The 13710-nt window shown below is 40.4% G+C and overlaps 1 protein-coding gene across 1 annotated transcript in view; it reads right to left on the bottom strand.

The window, feature by feature from the left end:
• The window catches only part of CSMD2 (CUB and Sushi multiple domains 2), a 771224-nt gene that overhangs the window by 113508 nt on the left and 644006 nt on the right, over positions 1-13710 (bottom strand). The window contains exons 40-42 of the mRNA XM_087728138.1: positions 6016-6132; positions 2945-3154; positions 147-335 (exon numbers count right to left, since the gene is read on the bottom strand). Coding sequence (XP_087584264.1) covers positions 147-335; positions 2945-3154; positions 6016-6132 — 516 coding nt within the window. The remainder of the gene's footprint in view (positions 1-146; positions 336-2944; positions 3155-6015; positions 6133-13710) is intronic.

The following is a 13710-nucleotide window of genomic DNA, read 5'->3' as shown; positions in this document are numbered from 1 at the left end:
CGATGCCTCTTGCCAAATACTAACAAGCCCAGTATACACATTTAAGATGCATGTGATATATCTCTAATACACTAATTCAGTGTGTTATATTCTCTTTTTCCCCCCTTAATAATCCCCTTCCAAGAAAAATCTCAATAAAGTCATACCTTCACACCTGGGCAATGGGTGGTCCCAGTTCCTATTGGTTCCATGTTGACAGGTTAAGACTGGTTGTCCAATCAACTGATAGCCAGGGAGGCACTCAAAAGAGATGGACTGTCCCACACTATAACCTGCTCCTCTTACGATGCCATTGGCAAAGGGCTCAGGATCTGGGCACTCCTGGAGTTCATAAGCTGGATATCATAAAATACAAACATGGCAATGGATTTAAAATCAATTATTCCTTCAGAGATTCTTTACCTACAGATGTTACCTTACAGGGAAAGACCATTAGTCAGTGTTGAAGCACATGCTCATAGTGAAGGGAAGAATAATAACTGAGGATGGGGAGCAACCTGACTTGAAACCTTGGAGGAAGTTAACAATCAGCACAATCAATGATGGGCAAGTTGTATAAACCTTCCCATATGCCTAATTTTGTTTAGAAGTCTTCTCTAGCCAATCTGCAGGGCTTCCAATGGGGTACTCTTCTCCAGTTCTCCCAAGAACTGCTTTCAATGGACAAATAGGGTTAGAGAGCTCTTCCTTCCCTCCCTAAATTCAGTGATGGGATCCAGCCAGTTCACACCAGTTCAAAAAACAAGGCATGCAGAGGGTTTGGGAGGCCTGCAGAGTGCAAAAACATTTTTAAAAATTTACCTCTTCAAAATCATGGTGCATCTTATACTCCGGTGGGTCTTAATAGTCCAAAAATATGGTATATAAATAAGAGGACCAATAAATTGATAGGCGTTGTTCAGAAGTTCATCCTATCAGAGCAGCAATACATTAATAGCTATGGGAAGAGCTGCATTGCCCCAAAGGATCAATTTCCCATGATCTATTCCTGCCAGTAGAATAATCTCTTGTCATATGGGCTGATTTACAAGATTAGTTTGTTCTAACAATGATCATCCCAGCCAAGTGAAAACACCATGGCTTTATGATATTCTTCTACTAAAGATTACTGGAATACATTCTAAATTGGGATAATTTTGTATAGATAGTCCTTGACTAATGATTGAAGCCATTTGGAGGGCATTTACAAGCCACAGTTGAAATGTCAAAAGTCGCCCTTAAAGCAATCACCTGATCACAATTCAGATGTTCAGCAACTGGATTTTATTTATGGCTATTTGCAGTGCCCTGTGGCCACATGACTGCATTTTACAATGGCTTTGCTGAAAACCAGCATTCTGATTTTCTGCAAAATAGTGTCAATAGCAAAATATTTGTCTGCTTAATGACCACAGAATTCACTTAACAACCACAAATCCACTTAACAATCATGGTGAATAACTTAATGATTGTTGCAAAAATTGTTACAAAATCAGATCTTACAACTCCCATCTTACAACTATGATGGACAAAATCCATTACATTATTAGTTCAAGGATTATCTGTAGTCAGTCCAGAATCTTCAGTCTACAGTCAGATTAATAATTGCACAGCGAAACAATCATAAAATGGTACCAACTTCAATATAGTACCAACTTCACTGGATCTCCGTTCATTTCCAACTCCAATTTAAATTTCTGGTACTAATTGCTAAACACATTCACATAAATTAAATTGTATGGATTTCATTGCATATCATGCTGTTCATAAATATTGCACTGAACATTTTGATTATAGACCTGCATATAGCTGAAATAATTAAAAATGACTCTGGTTTGATATGTATGTTTGATCTGCATGAAATAAATTTGGAAAGTGAGCATGGGGAGGGATATTAAAACTGCTTAGAAGATTGAGAGCAAGGAAATAAAAACTTGACTGGCATATGGCAGCAAATTACAAAACAACAGACACTGGGTGTTTTGAATTTTATTGTTAAATCTGTCGAGAAGCACGCTAAAATTCTGAATCTTTCTTTTTGGGCTATCACCAGACACGGGGAATTCTCTTGCATTCTTTATTTTTAAATAGCAGCACTTACATTTGAATGATTTTTTTTTTTGTATGATTACATGATTTTGTACCCATGATGGCTAAGACACTGAGATTATCGATCAGAAAGGTTGGCAATTTGGTGGTTCAAATCCCTAGCACTGTGCAACGGAGTGAGGTTTTGTTACTTGTCCCAGCTTCTGCCAACCTAGCAGTTCGAAAGCACGTAAAAAATGCCAGCAGAAAAATAGGGACCACCTTTGGTGGGAAGGTAACAGCGTTCTGTGCGCCTTCGGCATTTAGTCATACCGGCCACATGACCACTGAGACGTCTTCGGGCAGCGCTGGCTCTTCAGCTTTGAAATGGAGATGAGCACCGCCCCCTAGGGGTCAGGAACAACTAGCACATATGCGCGAGGAGAACCTTTACCTTTATCTTACTCATTCAAAAGAGTTTGCTTTTGAAACTTATTTCAAAGGAGAAAATAACTTTTGTGGGTTTTTCATGTACTTCATGGGGTTGGTTTTGCACGTGTGAATATAATTTATTTTATTCTAACAATCTGAAGCCTTCTGCGTTGAAGTAGAAATACAGAGAAAAAGCTAAAGAATAGACTTGTACAAGGAGAAATTTCTCTGATGTAGTAATTAAGAGGTGTCTGAGCACCAAGCAAATTAAAGTCGGGTTGAATTCTTAGGTATATAGCATTAATATCTTCTGGAAAATATATTGTGGATTAACTTGTCTATATTGGCAGGCTACTGGGATTTAGCAAGACTGCTGGGCAAAACAAGAATTTCCATTACACCCTAAAAGTATTGCTAGTAGTCATAGCCTCTATCACTCTTGCAAGTGCCCCAAAGACAATGTGGGGTGCTCCATTCTTAGCCTTCTCAGCTGCCTGCTCCTTACCTTGATATTCTACTTTAAAACCAGGCTTGTTCTGTGAGTGGTCACTGTGGAAATATATGGTGGTTTCGTGTGACGTGGAAAGAAGGGAGCCTGGGAGGTCAGTCCCACTAAATCGGCTGATGATGTTACTGGTGTCGTATGGCCCATTGCGAATTTCAACAAAGTCGTGATTAGGCTCGGTGGAAAAGTTTAAGAACTGGAGATGAGCACCTGCACATGGCAGAGAAAGTGGGAGAAAAGAGATTTCATTAACTGAACGGCTCAAATATTCTGTGTTTGATTAACTTTCCATCATTCTCCCCCAAAGTACATCTTGCAGAATAGAATAGAATAGAATAGAATAACAGAGTTGGAAGGAACCTTGGAGGTCTTCTAGTCCAACCCCCCTGCTTAGGCAGGGAACCCTACACCCCTTCAGACAAATGGTTATCCAACATCTTCTTAAAAACTTCCAGTGTTGGAGTATTCATAACTTCTGGAGGCAAGTTGTTCCATTGATTAATTGTTCTGTCAGGAAATTTCTCCTCATTTTTAAGTTGCTTCTCTCCTTGATTAGTTTCCACCCATTGCTTCTTGTTCTACCCTCAGGTACCTTGGAGAATAGTTTGTCTCCCTCTTCTTTATGGCAACCCCTGAGATATTGGAACATTGCTATCATGTCTCCCCTAGTCTTTTTTTCCCCATTAAACTAGACATACCCAGTTCCTGCAACCGTTCTTCATATGTTTTAGCCTCCCGTCTCCTAATCATCTTTGCTGCTCTTCTCTACACGCTTTCTAAGTCTCAACATCTTTTTTACACCATGGCTTTTACATCAAATTCTTTACATCGAATTCTCAAGGTTTGAGAGTAGGAACTTTCATAGACAATATTGTACAATGTGGTAGATGCAAAAATATGATCAGTATTACTCCTAGTGATTACTTGAACAAGTCCCTGCCATTTTCTTGCTAACACTTTCAAAAGTGGTTTTATCTTGCCTTTGTCATCCTAGGGCTGAGAGAGACATATTGGACCAAAGTCATCAGATGACTTCATAGCTAAGGTAAGATTAGAAATGACAGACTTCCAGTTTCTAGGCCAGTATCTTTAACCACCATATCAACCTGGTTCTCATGTATCTATTGCTTCATAAATACCATTTAGGATCATTTTGTGCCCCTTAGAACCCAGGAGCATTATACCACCAGCCCTGATTTAGAAATAAAAGATGAAACATCATGGGAAAGCACACTCAGAGGCCCTAGACTTCCTAAAACAATGCCTTTATCCCTGGCTTCCTTGTAACTGAATAAGGTGCATTCCAATATACCTCTTCTGTTCGATTGCTGTAATTCTGGGGTGTATGTCTGTTTCCAGTTAATAGGAGTTTTTCTGCTGGTAGGTAATGGATGTAAAGTGGGCAATTCCACTTCATATTTACTTTGCTTTATTATACTTCACTTTTAGGCTACCTGTGACCAAAGTACATAGATGAAGCACAAACAGCAACTGGATTGCTAATTTGATGTCATCACCAAATACATTGTGACTCGTTTTGAAAGAATGCTTTGACACAGAAGGATATGGTGAAGAAGTGTACTTTGAAGGGCAGCAAATTGATTTTTTTTAGCAAGATGACCCTCGCCTGGATGTTGGATCATGGAGAACATGCCACTCATTGCTTGCCTGCATCTTTCCTCCAGTACAACTAGCTAGTCATTTGGATTTTGCATATTGGATTTAACTGGGACTATTAGATAGGACAATCTCCCCAATACTGAGAAGGAGATGGAGAAGAAGAAGAAAGAAAGAGAAGAAAGGAGGAGGAGGAAGAGAAGCCTACACCGAATCCAAAGCTTAAGAAAAAGTGCTCACCAACTTGCATTGGAAGGATATAGCATTCATTAAAAAATTCATTACATTTTTATGACCAAATTTAAAAATGGTTCATCAGCTTCTGGATCAAGTGTTATTTTTGACTTTGAAATGGTCTTGCATGCAATTATTTTTATTATGATAATTATTTATTTAACAGAACCAACTAAAACAAGTGCAGAATAATATAATAAAACAGAACAATGTCTACATTCCTAAAAATGGAAAAGTATCATTGGCATATTTAAAGTTGCAAAGAAAGTAATGTTTGTTACCAATATGGCCCATAGATAAAACAATTGGGTCAGATAGGAGTTGAATATTCCTATTTCCAATATGAATATCAGTCAAAACCCATAACCCAGGTTAAAGAAAAAAGAGCCATTTCAAGAAAGCATTTTAGGAAGAAACATATCTGAATTCATTTGTGTGAATGTAAGGAGTGGGATTAGAATCTAAATTGCCTTATAATAAACAGATTTTTTGACAGGGAGATAATGGTAATGAAGAGAACGTCCAACTCATTATTCTGGGCCAAACTCATGTATTTAATTTATTTTTTAAAAAACAAACATACAAAATCTGTATGTTTTGATGTAGAATGTTCTGGATACAGAATGTTCTGGTTCTGGAGCAAGCTAAATTGAGAGTTCCAGAACTGATCTATGCATTTTTGGAAGAATATCATCCAGAACACGAAGGAAGGAATGACTTTCTTGAGGCAAAATAAAATTTTCAAGGAGAAAAATGAAACATTCCAGGTAACTATTCTACGGTATGCACATAACTATTTCCAATGCCCCTGCTTTAAAATTTCACTACTATGAACACTTCCCAATTATCTGCAGGAAGTCTGGAAGAGTCTTGAAAGAAGGTGGAATTCATATCCAATTGCTGGTTCAAGATTTAGAACATGAAAGTTTTACCAAAGGAATTCTAGAAAAGGTGAGGTGGTACTATCTGAACTGCTATCTCCCCAGTGTTACCTTTAATTTCTTCTACTCTTTTAGCTTTTGTTAAATAAAACCTTGTAAGTCAAAATGTTTTCTCTTTAAAATAAAAAATCTAAAAATATATTCATTCATTCATTCATTCATTCATTCATTCATTCATTCATTCATTCATTCATTCATTCAACCAATGGCTGGTTTATGCTGGATCAAGCCATGAAAAGTATCTGAAAAGAGATGGGAAGGATGCTGTGATTTGCTTACCAAACCCCACAGTAAAGGATATCTTCCAGGTACAATCACTGTTGCTAGGGTAGTTCCCAGGAAAGCCAGGGCTCAGGATGACACCTTCCATTTCCTCCAAGATTCCGCCACACTGGGCTGTTAAAATTACAATAAAGCAGATGGTCATAAACTATTTCAAATGTCTTTGTCTTTAGGTTGAGTAACTGCCAGGACCACTGAAGGAAGAGCTGATAGATGGGCACAGGATTGATATGCTGAAGATTCAGTGTACCACATCTAGAGCATCTTTAAAAAAGATGAATAGGGGATGCCAACACCATTGCCAGACAGACTGAATTATGTTCAACTAAGCCAGGCATAGCAAGTGGTTCCTAGATTGCATGTTAATCCAAGCCCCTCACCAAATGTGCGAATTCTTTGTTTGAAAATTAAAATTTAAAAGTCCTAATGTACTGAAATAGGATTTTAGAATGCAGGCAACATTCGCAGGGAGCCGCACTTCATGAAGGAAGCCTGAGGATTGATCCCAGTTCTTAGTCCACATTTGTTCACCCTCCAGGTTGAACTAACAAGATAGGTTCTCCTAGTATTAATTTAACATTTATCAAACTAGGTTTCCCCACCACCACCACCAACTGGGCATGGGATGGTGAGTCCATGAAGGAGGGTGGTTAAAAAAACCAATATGGTGGCCACAACTCACATTGGAAGCCTTGCCCTTTTTAGAATAGAATAGAATAGAATAGAATTCTTTATTGGCCGTGATTGTATATACAAGGAATTTGTCTTTGGTGCAGATGCTCTTAGTGTACATAAAAAGACAAGATACATTCGTCAAGAATCATAAGGTACAACACTTAATGATAGTCATAGGGTACAAATAGGCAATCAGGAAACAATCAATATCAATATAAATCATAAGGATACAAGCAACAAAGTTACAGTCCTGCAATCATAAGTGGGAGGAGATGGGTGATAAGAATGATGAGAAGACTAATAGTAATAGTAATGCAGCCTTAGTGAATAGTTTGACAGTGGTGAGGGAATTATTTGATTAGCAGAGTGATGGTGTTCAGGGGGAAACTGTTCTTGTTCTTTAATATGTGTTACAAGTAAAAAGGGTGCATGGACTTGATCTTATGATCATTGCTGTGGCCACCATTTGACTTTTTTAAGCATCTCCATGGATGTCCCTCCTGAATAGATAAATTTCTATCATAGGGAGCATGGGACAATTTCCTTTTCCACCATGGTCTACCCATATGGTAACAAGGAAATTTATGGAGGTTCTGCCTTCCTGTTCTCGATTCCTAGATCTGGGTCAATTTCCCATCTTCAGTTGGATATCTATAATGGGCAGAAGAAATAACCTTGAGGGACAGAAGAAGAGCCATGGCCAAAACAATCTTTAGATAAAAGAAATTTGAGTCCAGAGTGGAATTGTAATCTGAGAAAGTGTCTCAGGCTTGATCTTTCCTAATTTTCATGAAGATGAAGCATATTCAGACTTGTAAGGTTCTGTTACTGAAGCCTTATAATGAAAATAGTATTAACATTCATAACTTTGGCTTCCTAGTCTGGTATACCTTGAAGGACTAACAATATCCAGGACCCCTTCTTGGACTATAATAGACTTCTAGCTCTCTTCAATACAGTCCACACCGGGACTTAGAGGACTATACTTTTAATCCACCATGATATTTGACAGCACAGATTCCCTTCATTATATGCATTTTTCCCCTGCTGATTCTATTGCCTTCTAATTTCATACCCCCTGATGTCTGTTTAAATGAAATTCCTTCTCAATTATTTAAAAAGGGGAACATCTGGATAAAGGAAGATGGGAAATCCCTAGTCAGTCCATTTTGCAGGGACACGGTAGCAGTTTATCAATTGCTTTCTGTCTTTCGGAATGTGACACAACAATATTTATACCTTTCTACTATCATTTTTTTCCAGCAAGGAAAGAAAGCATGTTATCAAAGGCTATTTCTTATTCAGGAGGTGCAGCCAGAAAATCAGGCATACTGATGCAACAAATTAAGGACCGTGTTTCTAAAAGGAGGCAGTAAAACAAACACATGATTTTTTAAAAATTTAGGTGTTTTGTAATCATACAACCCTTTGCTCAAGCAGGAGGCCCTATACCCATGATGGTGAACCTATGGCACACAGAGCCTTCTCTGTGGGCACAGCTCCAACCGTGCATGCACACATGCCTCCTGCCAGCCACCTGGTTTTGGGTCTCTGCCACAAATGCACGGGGGCAGGGCACATGCGGAAAATGGGAGTGAATGTTTGGGGGTCAAGCACAAATGCGCTGAGGTCATGCATGCATCCAGGGGGCAGGAGAATGTGGGGGCATGGGGGCATGTACAGGGGCGGGAGAGTGTGGGGGTTTGTGCGTGCATGCGTGGGAGTGGGGCACACACTGGGGGGCATCGTGCACACATGTGTGGTGGCGGGGTGCGCTGGGTGGGGTCACACACACATTGAATTATGGGTGCATGTGCGCGCTTTCAGCACACAGTGACAAAAAGATTAGCCATCACTGCCCTATACCATTCCAGACAAATTGTCTTAAAAACCTCCAGTGACGGAGCAACCACAACTGAAGGCAAGGCCTTTCACTTGTTCTCATTATCAGGAAATTTCCCCTTAGTTTTAGGTTGGATCTCTCTTTAATGATCTTCTACTCCCTGTTACTTCTTATCCTGCCCTCAGATGCTGTGGAGAACAGGTCAACTCCCTCTTTTCTGTGACAGACCCTCAAGTGGGTCTATGATAATTCATCATGGCCCAATGCTCCATGGCCAACTCACCTTGGCCAACTGGCTGCAGCCAACTCACTGCAGGACAAGAATTAGACTAATATCAAAGAAATAGTGGAACAGAATCATTAAAAACAGGATGCAAAAGGAGGGATGAAATGAAATGGGAATGGCAAAAATGAAAATAATTTATTTATTTATTTTAATTAATTTAATAGAATTGTTAAATTGTCCCATGGTGAGTTGGCCATGGTGAATTGGATGCAGTGAGTTGGCTATGACAAGTTGTCCCCTTTCTCCCTCAAGTATTGGAAGACTGCTATCATGTCATCCCTAGTCCTTCTCTTTATTAGACTAGACATACCTAGTTTCCTCAATCATTCACCATATGGTTTAGCCTTTAGGCCCCTTATCTCCTTTGTTGCTCTTTTCTGCACTTTTTCTAGGCTCTTGACATCTTTTTAAAATCATGGTGAGAGGAATTGGATTCACCGGTCCAGGTTTTAATTCCACAACATTACAAATGAAAATACAATTTAGCTTTCTTACTGTACATCAATATGTTTTATTTAGAAAATATTGAACATCATGTGATGCTTAAAAAATAGCTGGACATTATGTAAAAATAAAAGAAGGATGGGCAAAATTGAAGCAGAGTGGGGACAACCATTCCAGTTCTGAGACTATTGTTCCCCCTTTTTGCTACCTTCTTTTCTTTCCCCAAAACAGGAGATTGCAAAAAAAGGTAAATAGGATTGATATAAGTGATATTCTTCATAGGAGTTTTAAAATTAAACTATGAGGCACGTTTAATTTGATTCTGAGGAAACTGCAGGATCAGGAATATCTGTAAGATGTGGTAAAACAAAAACACCAGGATTATGAGAGCGGAATCTAAATTCTGCCTTTTTGTACATTGCACATTAAAAAAATGGGCACAACTTCAATCACACCACAGGAGTTCTACCCCCAGAGATCCGGACTCTCCCCACTCTCGCAGCCTTCAAAAAGTCTATTAAGACCTGGCTTTTCCAGCAGGCCTGGGGCTGTTGACCTCTTGAATGAGGTCCAGCCCCACTATGGTTGAGTGTGTTGTGTTTTTAACCTGCTTTGTTGTCTTACATTTTAAATTTTTTAGTACTTTTTAAATTGTTTTTTATGTAAGCCTCCTGGAGTCCTTCGGGATTGGGCGGCATATAAGTTTATTAAACTTCAACTACTTCAACTTGCCATCTTTTTTTGACCACATCCTGTGGACATCCCTGTGCAGGATGCATGGAAGAAAAAAATCCTGCAAAAAAAAATATGAAGGAAGCCATAAAAGCAAGGACAGTGACTGGACTTTCATTTTTCTCTAATCTTGATAGCAGTGTGGTTGTAAAGATAGAAAAAGTTTTGTTCAAGGAATAACGAAGGTCTTCTCTTAATCAGAAGGCTGCAGAATTACTTGAAGCTCATGCCTCCATATTTAGAAACTCATTAATAGCCATCTCCATTAGCTAATGTCTATATTTAAAATTATGTAAATCAGCTGTAGCTTGATGAAAGAAAAATATATTTAAAAGAGAAAAGTGGAGAAATTCTCATCCCTGAAGTGGGAAGTATAAAGTCTGAAGTGATAAGGTGTCCAAGGATAGGTGTATATGTGATTGTTCTGTCTTTTATCGCTCAATGAAAGTTGTTTTAATTTTTGATTGGGAGTCACCCAGAGTTTATTTTAAGACGGGCAGCTATATAAATGTTTTAAAGAAACAAAGAATAAAATAAAACCTGTCAGCATCCTTTCTGGCTTCCTATGTTTCTTGAAGTCTCAAGAGATATGCCAGGGAAAATTCCTCCTCTTTTATTTCAGATTTGTGAATAACAGAAACACCAAGACCAGGAAAAGCACCATATATATCCGTGATGGCAAAACTATGGCACAAATGCCAGAGATGGCACGCAGAGCCCTCTCTATGGGCACACGCACCATTGCCAGCTACTCTTCTAGTTTCCAGCCTGCATCTTCGCTAGCACCAAAGTGCCAGAAAATGGCCTGAAAAGCAACCAAAAAAAGAGGCCGTTTTAAGGCCACTTTCAACTGTTTTTTGGCTATTTGGGGGCCAAAAATGGCCCAGAAAAGGCCTAAAAAACAGGTATGCACACGCCAGCCAGCTTCAGGTTTCCAGTGTTCCAGCGCACGCAAAGACTAGCTGGCCAGCCTGCATGCATGTACTGGAAACCCGAAGACCAGCTGGATAGCATGCAGCTGGTTTTTGGTTTTGCAGCGCTCCAGCAGGCACATTCCAGTTTGGGCACTTGGTGCCGAAAAAGTTTGCCATCCCTGATGTATACCAACTCAAATGAAAAAACAAGCTTGAAAACAGTATTCAGAGAAACATTACTTCTGCTTTCTTCCCCCTATTCCCCAGATAATTCAGAATTTATTTAACATTCCTCTCTTAATGGGAATATTTTGTGGCTTACTACATACTGGATGTCAAATTTCACTCCCGCACTGATTGCATTGTGCCAGTCAATGCAAGTATATGTTCAATGTTGTGTCTATTGTGGATCAATGTTTTGAAAGTCACTAGGGGTTTGCTGCATGTGAGGGAAGTGACTTGCAAGACCTCATCTTTAAAGCTGATCTGTCACTTGTTTCTTTACTCAAAAACAGGCAAGGGTTTTTATACTAACACTGGTTCAGCTGTTTTATGCTAATATTGATTCAACTGTTTCCATGTTTGTGGAACAGACAAAATAAAAATGTTCTGATGAAGTGCAAATAAGGGGAAGGCCACTTCCAATTATTGTTCGTAACTGAGTGGAAAATAATGCTGATGGGATGAACACGGGAAAAATGTTCACAGAAGACAATCAGGAAGGAACATAAGGACAGAATTGTCACAGTATAACGAGAAGACAAAGATACATTAAAACATGATCTCCTCTGGAAATAATACTTTTGGGTGAACACTAGCTTGGTGCATATGAAACACTAAACCAGGGGTAGTCAACCTTTTTATACCTACCACCCACTTTTGTATCTCTGTTAGTAGTAAAATTTTCTAACCGCCCACCGTTTCCACAGTAAAGGTGATTTATAAAGTAGGGAAGTAACTTTACTTTATAAAATTTATAAAGCAGAGTTACAGCAAACTCCCACCGCCCACCATGAAAGCTGAAACACCCACTAGTGGGCGGTAGGGACCAGGTTGACTACCACTGCACTAAACCCTAAAACACAATTGCCACATTCATATAAATGTAAATCAAGAAATCAAGAATATTATACCAGTGGTGAAATTCATTTTTTTTACTACCGGTTCTGTGGGCGTGGCTTGGTGGGCATGGCAGGCGAAGGATATTGCAAAATCTCCATTCCCACCCCACTCCAGGGGAAGGATACTGCAAAAGCCCCATTCCACTCTTGGGGAAGGATACTGCAAAATCCCCATTCCCTCCCCACTCCTGGGGGAAGGATACTTCAAAATCCCCATTCCCACCCCACTCCTGGGGGAAGGATACTGCAAAATCCCCATTCCCACCCCACTCCTGGGGGAAGGATACTGCAAAATCCCCATTCCCTCCCCACTCCTGGGGGAAGGATACTTCAAAATCCCCATTCCCACCCCACTCCTGGGGGAAGGATACTGCAAAATCCCCATTCCCTCCCCACTCCTGGGGGAAGGATACTGAAAAATCCCCATTCCCACCCCACTCCTGGGGGAAGGATACTGCAAAATCCCCATTCCCTCCCCACTCCTGGGGGAAGGATACTGCAAAATCCCCATTCCCACCCCACTCCTGGGGGAAGGATACTGCAAAATCCCCATTCCCACCCCACTCCTGGGGGAAGGATACTGCAAAATCCCCATTCCCTCCCCACTCCTGGGGGAAGGATACTGCAAAATCCCCATTCCCTCCCCACTCCTGGGGGAAGGATACTGCAAAATCCCCATTCCCACCCCACTCCTGGGGGAAGGATACTGCAAAATCCCCATTCCCTCCCCACTCCTGGGGGAAGGATACTGCAAAATCCCCATTCCCACCCCACTCCTGGGGGAAGGATACTGCAAAATCCCCATTCCCACCCCACTCCTGGGGGAAGGATACTGCAAAATCCCCATTCCCACCCCACTCCTGGGGGAAGGATACTGCAAAATCCCCATTCCCTCCCCACTCCTGGGGGAAGGATACTGAAAAATCCCCATTCCCACCCCACTCCTGGGGGAAGGATACTGCAAAATCCCCATTCCCTCCCCACTCCTGGGGGAAGGATACTGCAAAATCCCCATTCCCACCCCACTCCTGGGGGAAGGATACTGCAAAATCCCCATTCCCACCCCACTCTGGGACCAGTCAGAGCTGCTATTTTCAGGTTCTCTACTCAAAATTTCTGCTACTGGTTCGCCAGAGCCTGTCAGAACCTGCTGAATTTCACCCCTGTATTATGCTTATAATAGGTTTGTGTGGTTCACATAGCATGCTAAAATTGGTTGACCCAAAGGTGCTTTTCTCAAGAGGCAACTGGGATTTCTTTGATTTTCCTTGAAGATGGTTTGCTTCTTGTCCAAGAAACCTTTTCAGTTCTGAAGAACTGAACTGAACTGAAGAAGCTTCTTGGATGAGAAGTGAAACCTCTTCAAGAAAAAAGAAAGTCCAGTTGGCCTTTGAAAAAAAGACCTTTGGGACAACCATGATCCGGATGACTGCAAATCACTTAATTGAAATTCAACTTAAGACATTTAAAAATAGTTTGGGTTTTAAAATATACTCTACCACAAGTTATCCAAACCCATTTCAGCCCAGCATGGCATGTTGAGTAAACACAACCCTTATAAAATACTATTAGGTGTCCTGTAGTTTGGAAGAGACAATGGGTATCATCTGTAATTTCCAAAAAGGAATGAGTATCTCACAGCCACATCAATGGATGCTTTCCTGTTTCCACCTCCAT

The sequence above is a fragment of the Thamnophis sirtalis genome, unplaced genomic scaffold (genome assembly GCF_051295495.1).
Source record: "Thamnophis sirtalis isolate CommonGarterSnake01/CBP01778 unplaced genomic scaffold, rThaSir2_p1.2 scaffold_13, whole genome shotgun sequence".
Taxonomy (NCBI): Eukaryota; Metazoa; Chordata; class Lepidosauria; order Squamata; family Natricidae; genus Thamnophis; species Thamnophis sirtalis.
Note: the sequence above shows the minus strand (reverse complement) of the source record. Positions and strands in the feature narration are given on the sequence as shown.